The 16,284-nt window shown below is 44.5% G+C and overlaps 1 protein-coding gene across 2 annotated transcripts in view; it reads left to right on the forward strand.

Moving 5' to 3' along the window:
* The first annotated feature begins 5,854 nt into the window (after nucleotides 1-5,854).
* The window catches only part of NT5E (5'-nucleotidase ecto), a 41,554-nt gene continuing 31,124 nt past the window's right edge, over nucleotides 5,855-16,284 (forward strand). The window contains exon 1 of one of the 2 annotated variants that reach the window (XM_004388965.2): nucleotides 5,855-6,239. In XM_004388965.2, coding sequence (XP_004389022.1) covers nucleotides 5,901-6,239 — 339 coding nt within the window. In that variant the 5' untranslated portion in view covers nucleotides 5,855-5,900. The remainder of the gene's footprint in view (nucleotides 6,240-16,284) is intronic. The other variant, XM_004388966.2, reaches the window with a different exon arrangement.

A 16,284-nucleotide genomic window follows, 5' to 3' on the forward strand; every position in this document is an offset into this window, starting at 1 on the left:
GGTGATAGGGAACCCAAGTTCGAGAAGGGAGAGTACTGACATGTCATGGGTTTGTTAACCACTGTCATAAAACAATATATGTACTGTTTAATGAGAAGCTAGTTTGTTCTGTAAACTTTCATCTAAAGTTCAATAAAAATAAAATAAAAAGAAATTAGCAAGTATGTGAAGTTAAGATATCTCAGGCCATTGTCTTCTTTCATGGCAGTTTGACATGGCCTTGGCAGCATTTGGAGCAATGTGGATTGGAGGACAGCAGACAGAGGTGGACAGCTGAACAGGACCATGTGCATGCTATAAGACCTCTTGAAGGTAACTCTCGTGTTTTCCTCTTTATCTTCCCTCTGCTGCCAAGGATCCTGGGGCTTTGCTCCATCTCTGAGCTCTTTTTAGTTCAGAAAAGCCTCTATACTTACAGAAAAAGGGTTGGGAAGGGAAGAATCTTCTCTTCTATAATTTAAAAAAAAAGAAGAAGTTTCCCTGTGACTGCTGCAGCTGGCATGAGCCTCCAGCCTTGCCTCTCCAATCTTTCCACTCCTTTGACCCAGAGAAAATCTAAACTTAACGTTGATTTGGCTTCTGCTCACTCCTGCAGTCTCATTTTCCCTATATCCCCTCTGAGGGCTTACTACTCTGTTTCTTTCTGGGCCTTATCTCTTTGCTTGATACATTCCTCTTCCCACTTCTCTTCTCCAGCCTCAGCTTAGGCGTCCCTTCCTCTGAGAAGACATCTCTCACCTTGAATCCGGGTGAGGTGTCCAGACGCGTGCTCCCACGCACATGCTCCACTTATCACATCACAGTTTTGTGATTGCTTCATTTTTGCCTTTGGCCTCCTCTGAACTATAAAAGTAGGTCTGTGTTGTTCTCTGTTGAAGCCCCAGAGCCTTACAGAATCCCTGGCACATGGCAAGTGATCAGTAAACACTGGCTGAAAAAATAAACAAGTAGATGTCAACTTCTATTCCTTTGGACTTTCCTCAAATCAACTCAAATATGAACTGTGTGCATATTGCAGGTAAGACTGTGAATACAATTTTATTTTTTATTCATATTAACAATTCTCTTTGGAATTCTCCATAACTCTAAAACATGAGTGTCTGCGTACTTGGAAAACAGATACCAATAAATATCACTGAAGTTTGAAACAGAAGTAAAATGTCACCCCAGCACACTTCATGTGCAAGTCAAAAGTAAACATCCTGGAAGTTTGTCTGAAAAGCTGGTTAATAAATTTCTAGGATTGATGGTAAATAGAAACTGCTAGGCAAATCAGTTTTCTCAAGTTGTTCCCTGCTAAACAGAGGACAGACTTCCAGAGTTTTCCGTTTAAGAATTACAGTAGGTTGTAAATTAATCCTCTGGTATAAAGTGGGCTAAGGACTTACGTCATTTTTCTGTGCACCATTCTTTTCCTTCCTGGTCATTTTGGAAGGATCTAACAAAATGATGTGTTTTAATCGTCTGTACTCAGAATCCAGCAATATGGAACTACATCATGTAGTGGCAGAAGGGGGCTTGGAAGGCAACCGAGCTGTTCAAAGCTTTCTGCCCAGGGAAAGAGAGGATTCTGTTCCAGGAGAGTCACAGTCCTCCTTCCTGCAGGAGAGGCATCATGGCTTTTACACGGAGGGAGAGAGGCCCAAACTCCATGTCTCTTTTGATGGGAGCTGGGGAGGAGTAGGGATAGGAGGCTGTGAGGGGCACGGTCTGCTGCTGCTACTTCCGCTGTGGGGCTTGAGTGGGCTGTGACAGAGAAACTGAAGATTGAACCTCTGCCTTTCCCCAGGGAAGGACACAGGTCTAAGCTGAGGTATCTGAATTGGTAATACAAGAGGGCCTGTCTCCCCATGGCTTGTTCTTAGGGATCCTGGGTTGACTCAGCCCCAACTCACTCTATGCCACATGGTTTATGAAAGGGGCTAATATACACTGATGGTCCTGCTTTGGCCCCAAACAGACCGTGGCAAAGCTGCAAGAGGGGATCCTGAGCTTGTTTAGCCTTCTCAGAAACCCCCAGGCCAACAACTGCTCCTGTGTGTCAGAGATGCCAGGATGTGGAACAGCAGAATATAAACATTTTGAGTGGGCAGAGGAGCTTGTGTGACATACAGTTAAAAATACAAAAAATAAAAAATCTGTCCAACTACGGAACCTGGAACAATTAATATACATGTTGAACCTCAATTTTGTTACCTGTAAAAGGAAAATAATAATATCTATCCCTTAACACTATTGTTGAGGACCTAACAATGTATCCTGAGTATTGGAATTCAATTGTATTCAAAACCTGTCTATCATCTAGTAGTTGAATGATATTAGACAAATTATTTAGCCAAATAAGTATTGGTTTTCTCATCAATAAAATCAAAACATTAATTTCAGCCTCGTAACAACGTAACTCAAGTGGGACAGAACAAACAGATCCTTGTTTTCACCCAGAATTCACCTCAGTTCTCAGATTTTTAATTCAGTTCATGCAAATAAATATAATGTCTCGACACATTTAAAGAGAAACTTGTATTTTGTTGAAGACTTTGTGAGAAGACATAAACTAGGTTCACATCACACAAGATGGTGGGCTGGTAAACGTTTAACAGCTGACTCTCGGGGAAAAACGTATCGACACACACATTCATTATAAATGTTATTGATATAAACAATGTATAGCACAAAATTTACAAATAATGATAAAATATACAGTACTTTTCATTGCAAATTCTGTGCATCAAATTGAATTTCAAGTAATGTTTTCACTGATTTTTGTAGAACTCTTGTATCTATAACCAACCTATGGTTGCAACTCAACAGTGACTTGACACACGGAGTAACGTCCGCATTTACTTCCCAATAAATGTATTGTTATTACATCTAATATTTGATCTAGAGTTAAACTATTTCTCACCCGCATACATATTACATTCATTAAACTAAAACCTCTTTCAGCTTCAGCACTACGCATGTTGTTCACCATGTGAGTAGGCTCTTTGATGACTCAGGTAATAGTTTTCAAACACTGAAAGAATATTTCCTCAATTTTTGTGCTGTATTGCCAGTGTAATGGTTATGGACACTACACACTTTATAGTTTACGCTGCACTGTTAACATTTTCCCCATTACTTTATGAACAACCAATGAAATAATAATCAAGCTCTGACTTGTCTGCAGACCTACCTGCCTTGTAGGAGAAACTCATTGTGTCTTTCCTTCCTTCACTGATTTAAGAAATCTCAGTGGGATCAAAACACTGCACGATCCTGATGCCTTCACAGCTGTTCAGTGCGAGTAGCCCAGCCTTGTCTGCAGCACTACCCCTCTGGGAGAGGTGTGATCCTTCTTGACTCTTCTTTTGTATTTGCCTCCACTGCTTCCAAAATAGATTTTAAGTTAATGCTACTTGAATTGCACTACTGAAGCATCTACTCTGTTTTCAGCACTTGGAGGGAAGTCAAGACACACACATTAAACATCTGAGAAACAAAGTAAAACCACACTAAAGTGAGATTGTAGGAATCAACCAGGATTTTAGAGAATAGAAAGCTCTCTTCTGTTTGGAGTAGTCAAAGAAAGTTCATGAGACATGAGCTAGAACCTCAAGAAAGCCTGGGAATAGTGGTTTGGAGGGAAGCGAAAAGAGGGATCATCAGATGTGAGAGCGACAGTGGAAGGTAAGGGCTGGATAAGAGAATCTTTAAAAGGTCAGGTTGGGAAGTTTGAACTTGAACCAATAAATAATCAAGCAAACAAACGACACAGGAGTGATTTTGAAACAGAAGTCTAGCAGCAATTGACAGGGCAGGAATTTCAGTGCCATTATAGTGGCAAAGGTTAAAAAACAAAAAACTATGAGTTACCCAGTGATCAGTGATAAGTCAGGCTGACACCATGTATACCTTGATATGATGCAGTGAGAAGGGCAGCTCAATTCTGTGGTAATCTTCCCCAAAATCCATAACCTTAATCTAATCGTGACAAAAAACAAAACAAAAAACCACGAGACAAACTCAAATTGAAGGACTGTATACAAATACCTGACCAGTACCTTTCACTAGATTAGAAATTAGTGGTGTCCTGGATGGGATCCTGGAACATAAAAAGGACACTGATGGAATAATTGGTAAAACCATATAAAATATGTAGTATAATTAATACTTTTGTATCAATGTTCTTTTTTTTTTCAGTTTTGATCATTACATAAGATGATAACTTTAGCGGAAGCTAGGTGAAGGGTATGTGGGAACTTTCCGTAACTTTGCAACTCTTCTGTAAATCTAAAATGATTTTAAAATAGGAGAAAAACTATTAGGTCCTCTACCAGCTTTTAGCACAGACACAGAAGCTGGGCAAAACTTTGCAAAGCATGACATCTTAGGGGAAAGGGTCTTGCATGACTCTAGAGTCTGTTGTTCCCAAACTCTTTGTTCTTTCCTGGGCAAATGATTTACACTCTTAACATCAAGCCTCACGTCTTAAAAACAAGGCTGGCTTGGTGCATTTTGGAAGAGGGTAAGGATTACATATGCTTTCCCCTTCCCTTCCCAAAGTGACTAAATTATTATTTTTATTATTGTACTTTAGATGAAGGTTTACAGAACTAGCTTCTCATTATACAATTAGTACACATATTGTTTTGTGACATTGGTTACCAACCCCACGACATGTCAACACTCTCCCTTCTTGACCTTGGGTTCCCCATTACCAACTTTCCTGTCCCCTCCTGCCTTCTCGTCCTTGCCCCTGGGCTGGTGCGCCCCTTTAGTCTCCTTTTGTTTTATGGTCCTGTCTAATCTTTGGCTGAAAGGTGAACCTCAGGAGTGACTTCATTACTGAGCTAAAAGGGTGTCCAGGGCCCAAACTGTCGGGGATTTCTCCAGTCTCTCCAAAGTGACTAAATGATTGATTACATTCAATTTAAACTCAGGAGACAATTGTTAAGCAGAGAGAAATTCTGCATCAATTAATAAGCAGATGATGATGATAATAATTCGTTTAATTTATGGATTCCTGCTATTGCCTTCCTTCCCAAAGCTTTGCATTAAAACACAGAGGGGGATAAAGGACAGAGACAGAGAGTGAGAGCATCCTTAAAACATTAAAACTTCAAAAATAAGACAGGAAAGGTGACTAGAAAAGTCTGTTTTGGCTTCCAGGAACTGTCAGAGGACCGCTACTGTGTTATCACTAAGGTTTTAATCGTGAATAAACGAGGGACTGGATTCGAATGATTTCTTAGCTTCCGGGATTCTATGTCTAAGCAACCTAGACTTGGTGCGTTCTCAAACTGGGAGAGCCAGCATATCTCACAATCTGCTTTTGGCTCCCACTGCCCAAAGAGCTCCTCTCTCCTGCCTCCCTCCCTACTCCTTTTTCTCTCCCCCTCCGCCCTGGCGCTCATCTAGCCGCCCCCCCTCTTTTCCCTCTTCCCGCGCTTTCAAGTGATGATCCCGCGCAATCACAAGCCCAATACAAACCATTTATTCTTCTTTTAGAAAAATCCGTGCCTCAAACTGGCGAAAATCAGCTAGGCCCTACACGCGGAGTAGACCCCTCCTCCTCTTTCCTCGCACCCCGGAAAGGGAAGCCCACCCGCAGCAGGATTGTTGGCGCCCAGGTTCCCCTCTCCGGCGAGGATAGCGGCCGGTGCCCAACGCCCGGCAGGGAACAACCTCCTCACTGTTGCTGAAGGAGGGGGTGCCAGTCGCCAGCCGCGCCCGGACTGCTCTCGGTGCCAGGGTAGGATCGAGTGACCGCGCGGGCGCGCGCTGGTCTCGGGGTCAGCCTGCAGCCTGAACTAAGGCCCGCCCCGGACCACAGCCCCGCCCCGTCCCCAAGGCCAGGGAACCTAGCCCGGCGTCCGCAGCGCACGCCAGCACTCGCGCCAGCTCCACGAGCCGCAGCCATGTGTCCCGGAGCGCCGCGAGCGCCTGTGCTGCAATTCCTCGCGCTGAGCGCGCTGCTGTGGCCCACGGTCAGCGCCTGGGAGCTCACCATTCTGCATACCAACGACGTGCACAGCCGGCTGGAGCAGACTAGCCAGGACTCGGGCAAGTGTGTCAATGCCAGCCTTTGCGTGGGCGGCGTGGCGCGGCTCTTCACCAAGGTGCAGCAGATCCGCAACGCCGAGCCCAATGTGCTGCTACTCGACGCCGGCGACCAGTACCAGGGCACCCTCTGGTTCACCGTGTACAAGGGCGCCGAGGTGGTGCACTTTATGAACGCCCTGTCCTACGATGCCATGGTAAGACGGCGGCTAGCCCAGGCGCGCTGTGTCCGGGAGATTCGGGAGCCCTAGCGGTAGGAGTCCTGGGCCGAGGGAGAAGCCGTGGTAGAAGAGCAGATAATGGCACCGAGTGGCAAGCCTAGGACAAGGCACAAAGCAACGTGGGGAATAAAGCGAGACAGGCCAGAATGTGCCAGATATACGTAAACATAGAAGTCCCTTGGATGATTCATCTTCATTGTGCAGATGTTAATTGGACCCCCCCATGCGGAGCCCTAGTGGCACAGTGGTTAAGAGCTCGGCTGCTAACCAAAAGGCCAGTAGTTTGAATCCACCAGCAGCTCCTTGGAAACCCTATGGGCAGTTCTACTCTGTCCTGTAGGATTGCTATGAGTTGGAATCAAGGTTTGGTTTTGGTTTTTACTATATGTTGGGGATAGTTAGAGGAGCGGGACCCAGCCCTTCTACAAGGGGGTTTTCATGGGTTGCAGAAGAGAATTGGCAATTATTGAATGCCAGGGACTGAGCTAGAACTGTCAGGCATCTGTTTCATTTGTTGCAAAGAATGGTTAATGTTAATTTTGTTGAAAGGAAACTGAGGGTCAAAGAGATTGAGCATATGTCACCAGCTTAAAAAGATGGAGAAGCGAGAAGAGTGGACTCGAGATCCCTTTGATCCTGGAGGTCACAGCTCTGGCTCAGCTACCTTCTGGCTGTGACCTTGAGCAAGTTATTTACACTCTCTGTGACTCAGTTCTATCCTCTATAAAAGCAGAATAATAATTGTATCTACCTTACAGGGTTGCTTGGACATAGTATCTGTAGATGTTAGTTCTTATTATTACCAGACACAGTATAGGTCTGAAAAAAAACCACTTCAGAGAGGGCCAAAATGTCAAAACACTGGGGCTTCAAAGGGTTTCAATACACTGGGGTTTGAAAAGATTTGAATAAAATCAGTTTGGCAGCGGAGCTTTAGGAAGAGTCCAACTTGACCGATAAGGGGCTCTTAAAACATGTGCAAGAGTATAGTCCAAGCTCCCAAGGCTCTGTTAAAAGCTATCCCTTGTTTGCTGGACTGAATGCTAGAAAAGGAAGAGAGGAGGGCTCCAGAGTGGTAGGTAAAACCTGTTGCCATTGAGTTGATTATGGCTCATAGCAACCCTATAGGACAGAGTAGAACCCCTACAGGGTTTCCAGGGAGCAGCTGGTGGATTCCAACTGCCGACCTTCTGGTTAGCAGCTGCTCTCTTAGCTGCTGTGCTACCAGGGCTCCACAGAGTAACAGGTTAAGTATGATGGAAAAGTATATATGGTATTTGTTTTAAAAAAATCAAACCATCCAAGCTTAACCCTATGTAAAACCCTACAGTAAAGGGATTCAGGAGCCCCTGGGTGGTTACGATGGTTAATGCCCTCAACTGCTAACAGAAAGGTTGGAGGTTTGAGTTCACTCAGAGGTGCCTCAGAAGAAAGGCCTTGTGATCTACTTCTGAAAAATCAGCCAGTGAAAAACTGATTGAGCACAGTTCTGCTCTGTCTGACACGTACGGTTGCCATGAGTCAGAGTGGACTTGACCGCACCTGGGTTTTTTTAAAAAGGGATTGAGCAAGACTGTGGAGAACTTGGGGACAAGAAATCTTAGGAGCTTTAGAAAAGGAAGAGCAGAGCAAAGGTCCAGAGAAATCTGCTAAGTGCATGTGTGGGAAAGGGAAAGGATGGTGTGTCCAGACTCGGATACAGAAGAGCACAGTCAGAGGTCAGGAGAGCACAGTGCTGTACTTTTTCCCCAGAAACCCAGAAAAAAGAGGACAGGAAAAGATGATAAGAGGTTACTGTTTGGGGTTTGGTTTTTGTTTTATTTTTTTCAACAAGGAAGCAGATCATTTTAGAGAGATGAGAGAAGGACATAGGGCTTCTCTCCATTCTGACTATTGATTTTGAGATTATCAGGAACACTCAGAATGGCAACAATTCAAACAGACTCTTAAGCGCCAGAGTTCTCATCTGGCAGCCTGCCTAGCATTTGGGTTTCACAGAAGAATGGTGGATTTCAAGAAGTCTGTGGTCACTTAACATTTGTATTTCCCCACACTAATGACAAAATAAATATTTATAGAAGTGAGTTGTCACTAGCCTACATCTCATCTCCATTTCTTCCCAGAGGGGTAGAAGAAACCTTACCCAAGTTTGTTTTGATTTCACATACAAACCACAATTTTGTAAAATTTTCTTTTCGTGACACTCTTTTCTTCAGTTGCCATCGAGTTAATTCTGACTCATAGCGACCCTATAGGACAGAATAGAATTGCTCCATAGGATTTCCAAGGAGCGGCTGGTGGATTCAAACTGCTGACCTTTTGGTTAGCAGCCATGCTCTTAACCACTGCACCACCAGGGCTAGTTTTGCCTAATAATAATACTTTCTCTTTAAGTCAAATTGAGCTCATGGTGTTAATTATGTCAGGTGTTTATGACAGGACTTCTGGGTGAGGCCTTGACGGGTGAGGCCTTGACAATCTGTTACAAGTCACAACCCAACACAACCGGGAATGTTAAGAATATTTGTTGGCTGGAATTACTTTCTTTTAAGCTCTGCTCAAAATAATTGGACTAGGGCCTGACATAAAAAAAAATAGGCTATTTATAAAATGTTGGCAGGGGGTAAGAAGGAGGAGGAGATTAAATGGTAAAGCTGATGGCCGTGTTCCTGATAGCATCTCATCAGGACTTACCCTGTGCAGTTTGGGGAGGGTTGACAAACATCATTTGGCCTATGTTAAATCCTAGACCTTGTAATGCTAGCACATGTGATAAAGCTCTGCTGTATTCTCTGTCTTTCAGAGATTTCTCACTGTCATTTTGCTTATATTATACCACTCCCAGGGAATTTATGGCTGTTCTGCCGGGCCCTCCCCCCACCTCCACCACCACTACCAAGTCCTGAAGCCCTGGAAGCTGGAGATTCAGATCAGGATGGAAAATAGTTGTGGAAGGGAATCTGCAGTTCTCTGGAACCTGAACCTGGTTTAGAGAAGCCATATCAGGACTCAAGGGTATAGGAGGGCAAAGAGGAAGTCCCTAGAGTCTGACTTAACCCCAGGAGTCCCCTACATCAGGAGCCTCCACGGAGGTGTAGACTTCCTAGACCTGCCATGTCCCAATGAAAGCTGGAGTCATTCTGATAGTTCTGGAAACCCCAGGCCCAGTTGCTAGGCAGGGCGGCAAAAGCTGCTAGTTGGTGTCGCTTTCTCCAAGGATGGGCTGGTGTCCCCTGAGACAAGAGAAAGACGGCATCTGATAGCACTAACTGGGTGCCCTTGGCCTGGTTACCTTCTCTGGACTCAGCTGTAAAACAGGAATGATAACCCCACCACAGAGGATTTTTGTGAGCAGTACATGAGATAATGTAAAAATTCCTAGCGCCATTCTGATTCATAGTAAGTGCTCAGGAAACGTTAAACAGAAATTCAGTGCTTCTTAAACAACAATTGCCGCTTTCCCCCTCCCTCCCGCCCCGGGTAACCACTATTACACTCTGATCTCTATACATTTGCCTATTCTAGGTGTTTCATATAGTGAGATCTTACAATATTTGTCCTTTTGTGATTGACCTACTTCACTCAGCGTAATATTGTCAAGGTTCTGTTGTCTAAACTATTCTTAATGTTAACTCATTGAGCAATTTTGTGAAATTCCCCCAAAATGCAAAGCCCAAAGGGATTCATCTCTAGAGGTGGTGTTCTTAGCACTGAGGCAGGGGTGAGGAGGATGGCTTTGAGCGGGTCTCTTATGCTTCCCCTGGAGCCCTGGTTGTGCAGAGGTTAAGACCTCAGCTGCTAACCAAAAGGTTGGCAATTTGAATCCACCAGCTGCTCCTTGGAAACCCTGTGGGCCAGTTCTACTCTGTGTCCTATAGTGTCTCTATGAGTTGGAATAGACTCATAGAGACAGGTTTGGTTTTTTAGGTTTTCTTGTGTTCCCTTAGCGGGGCTGCCTCCTCTCTAACGGGCCCCTGATTATGAGGCTCTGGCCCCTGAGCTCGCTTTCTGTCCAAAAGGCTGCAGCTTTAGCATTAGCAAATTGCTCCCAAATGCCTGAGTCAGCAATAAGGGTGGGCACCGGGGCCCCTGCCTTATCCTTGGGGACAAGTTAGTCAGGTTTTTGTCAGTTCCCTTTGTCACCACTCTTGACATCCCACGGAGACAACCATTCTAAAGTTCTGATTTATATCTTTTTGTTTCTGTGTGCACTTGTGTCTTAACTTGTCTCCTGAACTCATTGTGTTTGTGATTCCTCACGTTGCTCTGTGTACTTCTGTCATGTGTATATACATCGCTGTTGCACCATGCTCTGTGGTAGCCTTTCATTGTACCCATCACAGTCTGAGTGCTGAGTGATCGGCTCCCACGCGTGTAAAATGGACGTGATGGTAGTTGCCACTTCATACATTGTTGTGGGTATTAAGGGAGATGAAAGCACACGTGAAGTGCTTTGCACAGAGCTTGGCCTCAGTAAGGGATCAGTAAGTGGTGGCATGCTCACTTTCCCCTGATAATAGTGGCCCAGGAGAGCATGTAATCAAAAGGTGACTAAGAAGTTTCAAATCAGGGGGCACCTGGAAAGTTAGCAGACTTTGAGTCAACTACAGGAGATGCAGATTCTTCTGCTTACGCTTACCCTGTGACAACTGAAGCCTGCTATTTGGCAAACTGAAATGTAATCTAAAGGCTCTCCTAAACATGATAGTAGAGAGGGCAATGCCCATTTGAGCCATTCTTAACCACATAGAAGGAGCCCTGGTGGCACAGTGGTTGAGTGCTTGGCTGCTAACCAAAAGGTTGGCAGTTTGAACCCACTAGGTGCTCTGCTGGAGAAATATGTGGCAGTCTGCTCCCATAAAGACTACAGCCTTGGAAACCCTATGGGGCAGTTCTACTCTGTCCTACAGGGTCGCTATGAGTCGGAGTTGACCCAGTGGCAACAGGTTTTAACCACATAGAGGGGCTGGCTAAGATCTATGAAGCAGAGGGGATAAACAGAGCAAAGCAAATCAGCTGAAATTCCAACAGGTGAGCATGGGGTCCTAGAGTTCAAGATCTGGTTTGTAAAGGACACATCAGGTCCTCATATTTACCATATATGCCCAAATAGAAACTGAGCGTGTTTTTGCCCCTTCCGCAAAAAGATAATTCCTAAGAAAGGTGGAATGTTTATATTCCAGTGCTGAAAGGATCTCTCAGATTAAGGAAACTCTCCAAATTACTTTATCTTGAATAACAGAGTCCCATTTGGAAAGACACTGCTAGCAATACTAGTTTGGGAAGCTTGAAAGAGACATCTTGAAGGCAGTGGTATTTTTAAAAAGGCAAAAAAGTTAGTATTTCTAGGTTAAGACCTCAGAAGGTGCAAGCATCTCGAGGGTTGTGGATCCCCAAGCCTCAGAGATCTGATCAGCCCCTACCCCATCCTGTGGCTGTGTTGGTGGGCTTTCAACCTCCAGTCCCTTATGGAATAACCTAGTGTATAGATGACTAGCTAAATAAATGTGTGGTACATTTCAAACAAATGGTTGTTTGACATTATTACATTTGATTTCTGTGGATTTAAAAATTCTTTTCTTCTGCGTCATGCATACTGCACTCTCCCGTTTGTTTTTCTTTGAACATCATGTGAAGCCTCTGTTGGAACGTTTTTGACTGCCTCACCCCACTTGGTTTCATTCCTTCAGTTGTTTTTACAGTTGATACCAGTTGCCTGTAGGCTTTCCCGGACGAGCGCCCTGCAGGCGAAGCTCCCTCTCTGAGGCCCTTCGGTGTCTAAATGGGCAGCATAGCTGTTGTCTTTACCTGGTTGTTTCACGCGGGTTCCTCGTTATGGTTCCCATAAGTTACCTTTATATGTTTGCTAATATCTTATCGGCACTTGTTTGTCAGTGGAACAGATATTTTTAAAAAGGTTTGTTGAACTGTTGTATGTGTGTCTTGTGTGTGTGTGTGAACATTATTGAGATTTCACAACGGAAATCAGTGAGAAAATGGAGCTTTGTGAAAAGTTTCTTTCTATTGGAAATCTGCTCCAGTGACCAACCATTTACTCTACCAAATGACACAGACCCATATCTGAGTTAGGAAGGGGACATTTCATAATGGCTGGTTGTTTGCACAAAGGAATGGATGGATGGACGGACGGACAGACGGACGGATGTGTGCTCTCACCCTGTCTACTCTATCAGCTTCCTGAAAACAAAGACTGTGGCTTGGTTACTTGGCACTCTGGAACCCTGTAAGAAACTTGTGAGTTGTGGTTGAATGATATCCAGGTCTTCCATATGGTTATTTTAGCAGCAGATTGGTTAAGGGCATGGATAATAAAGCCTGACTACCTTTGTTCAAATCCCAGCTCTGTCACTTGCTAACTGTGGGAGCTCTGTGCCTCCATTTTCCCATTTATGAAAAAGGGAAATAATAACACCTACTGCATAGCATGGTAAGGATTTGTTAAGTGAATATGTGAACAATGCCTTGCCATGTAGCATAAAAGTGTTAGCTATCGATATTTCTTTTTATCATGTTTTTTGTCTTTTAAAAAATCTTTTCTATGTTGGTATTCTCGTATGTTAAATTTATTAGTGTTTTTTCACAGTCCTCTATGAACGAAACTGAGGCTATAAAAGGTCCCCTTTCAAATTCAAATATGCATATCCTTTGGTAGAACATATAGCAGGTCACGCAAGGAGATTTCTAATAGAAAGAGACTTTTCACAAAGTTCCATTTTCTCACTGACTTCCGCTATGAAACCTCAATAATCACACACACACAAAAAACGGTTCAACAAATCTTTTTAAAAATATATCTGTTCCAGTCACAAATAAGTGACAATAAGATATTAGTATACATATAAAGGTAGGTTGTAAATAAAAACACAGATAATGAAAACAAGAGAACCAGGGTGACTGCACTCAGAGGGTCAGACAGTGAATAGTGATGCAGTTGGCTAAGTTTTTCACCTGCTTCCCAGCAACTTGACTTCTCTCATTTTACATCTAAGGTATTGCTTAACTACTGTTTACCATATTTGCTTCATATCTTGCTTTCTTCTGAAAGTTTTCCGTGGCTCACATACCAAATCATGCAGAAAAATGGAGCCCATTTAAGTGGAGCAGGTGGAGTGAGTGGTTTTATCATTCATGCAGTAAACATCTGCTGGGCACTGGTGCCAGGTGCTCAACTGCTGTCACCAAGGATACAGGGGCTTTCGACCCTGCTTCTGACTCTCGGAGAAAGATACGGGAGCAGACAGCCACAGAAAGTACAAGTGCTGTTAGCGACATGTTACGAGGTACGATGGAAACACAAAAGAGAGGGGTATCCACAGTAGAGGTGTCACAGAGGCTTCTCAAGTAAGTGACACTTGAGCTGCGTCTTAAGCAGCTGGTTGCATCTGGGTGATTTAGTGTTCCAGGAACTTGTTGCTGTTAGCTGCTGTCATAAAGTCAGCCTGCAACTCATGGTATGATGGAATGAAATGCTGCCCAGCCCTGCGCCATCCCCAGACCATTGCAATCCACAGGGTTTTCATTGGTTGATTTTCAGAAATAGATCACCAGGCCTTTCTTCCTAGTCTGCTTCATCTGGAAGCTCTACTGGAACCCGTTCAACATCATAGCAACACAGGGGCCTCCACTGACAGGTGATAGCTGTGCATGAGGCGCATTGACGGGGAATCAAACCCAGATCTCCCACATGGAAAGCGGTAATTCTACCACTGAACCACCACTGCCCCCTTTCCTGGGGCTTAGGGCACCTGAAAGTTTGGTATTAAAAAAATGAAGCAGTACAGGGCATTTGCTGGGAGATGAGGGAGGGTCTCGTATGGTGTTTTGAAAAGTAAGCATGTCCGTTTCGGTAGGAAGTGGGAAGCCTTCGCGAGACTGAAAGCACGGATGAGAAACAGTTGATGTGTGTTCTGGTGACCGGTGGTGAGTGGGTTGGAGGTGTTGAGCCTGCTGGCAGGGAGATGGGCTAGGAGACCCTGGAAATGGTCCTGGTGAGAGGCGGTGAGGCAGAGTGGCGCAACTGGAGTGGGTGGAGGAGAAGACGACTTGAGGGGATGGTTCAGGAAGGGAAGCAAGAGTACTGTACCGCTGGCTGGGCGTGGAGAGTGGGTGGTGAGAATGACAGCAGCTACTCAGCTGTTCACTGCTTCTCTAGATGTTTCCTACTGAATGTGGCGGGGCTCTTTCCCAATACCTGAGTCCATATGCCTCCTCATTTGTGTCTTATTCATGGAGTGACTGGGAGTAAGTGATGGTTGATGTTGCAGGGGACTCTGGGGCCAAGCGGATAGAGAACAGCGGGATCCATGGGGAGGGGTGGGAGAGAAAGTGCAGTGACCATCAGATCACTACTAGGCAACTTTATATAGTGTCTCTTGAAGCAAGAAAAATGAGAGGGGTTCAGACCTTTGCCCCACCTGCCCCCTCCCAGGCCAGCACATTTTCACACTGTCTGTAACCCATTTGGTGTCCATGGGTGATGCAGACAATCAATGTACTCAGCTACTAACTGAAAGGTTGGAGATTTGAGTCCACCAGAGGTGCCGTAGAAGAAAGGCCTGGTGGTTTACTTACAAAATATCAGCCACTGAAAACCCTTTGGGGTACAGTTCTACTCTGACACACATGGGGTTACCCTGAGTTGGAGTCGACGAAAACTAGCCAGAGATGCTACAGCAGGAGCTCAGCAGAGCTGGACCACCGTGACCTCTTTCTCCACAGCTTTATTTGGGGACACACATGCCCCAGTTGAGAATGCGGGCTCTGCCCAAGGCGTAGGCCTCACTTGTTCATGATCTGTGGGCTTTTTCAGCTTTCAGGGCTTTGTGGTTTGCTTGACTTTTGTGGCTTAGTTTCTTCCTAAAACTACCACTCTGTGGTTGCTCTGTGCATTCATCAGAGGCTCTCAGAGCAGGCCTGTTTACCAGTTTATTACCTGAGGCCGGACAGACGGTGTTTTCAACCTTTTTTTTCCATTATAGCACACAAAGAAAATGATATTTGTACAGAATTCTGGGCTACATAGATGAGGCTGCTGGTGGCAACTGGCCCAGGGGCTGAGAGACCAATATCTCCACCCTTGGGGATTCGTTAATTCTCTTTACCAATTTTTTATTTATTCATTCTGTCAGTAAATATGTATCAAAAGAAACGAACAAAAAAAACAAACCCATTGCTGTTGAGTTGATTTTGACTCGTGGCAACCCCATATGTTACAGAGTAGAACTGAGCTCTACAGGGTTTTCTTGTCTGTTATCTTTATGGAAGCAGACCACCAGCCCTTCTTCCCATGGCACAAGTGGGTGGATTCTAACCACCAACCTTTAGGTTAACATTCGATCACAAACTACTTGGGCCACCCAGACTCCTGATATGTATCAAGGCACATTTTAAATGGGTTGTGAAAATCAGTTAATACGTATTGCTTAATCACAAGGGAGAGAGGCTGTTTCTATCAGTCAGTTATAACTGAAGAAATCAGAAAGTAGAAATTTCTCCATAAAAAGAAAACATTCCAGAATAATGGAGGCCTTGATGGAAGGCCATCAGATGTTCACTGACTCCTGTATCCCCTCCTGCAGACCATGAGTGAACACCAGGGTCAGGGTTCAAGCCTGATTCTCCTTCTTGTGTTAACCACCATCTCTGACTCACTGTCACACCAAGTGCTTCCACTTCCCCTACTCTCACCTTGAGAAATGTTCTAATTATTTCTTTCATTCATCCATTTACTCGCTGCCAATTCAAGCATTTGCTTATGGGTGAAAAGAGTAAATGAATAATAAGTGGCAGCTCCTCCTAGGAAGAGCTTTAGGAATGAAGCAACAACAAAGTTGGCACGTTGCCTCAGAGGACGCTGTGGTCAGGCAGTATGTGCCAGGGTGACCGCTGAGTTCGGTTCAGTATTCCATCCACACTGTTTGTAGACCAAAGTGCATTCTTCATGAGACAAACAAATTAGAAAGGATTCTTTCCTCTTTATTTAGAAGTATTGCTTCTAGCA

Source organism: Trichechus manatus, unplaced genomic scaffold (genome assembly GCF_000243295.1).
Source record: "Trichechus manatus latirostris isolate Lorelei unplaced genomic scaffold, TriManLat1.0 scaffold00226, whole genome shotgun sequence".
Classification (NCBI taxonomy): Eukaryota; Metazoa; Chordata; class Mammalia; order Sirenia; family Trichechidae; genus Trichechus; species Trichechus manatus.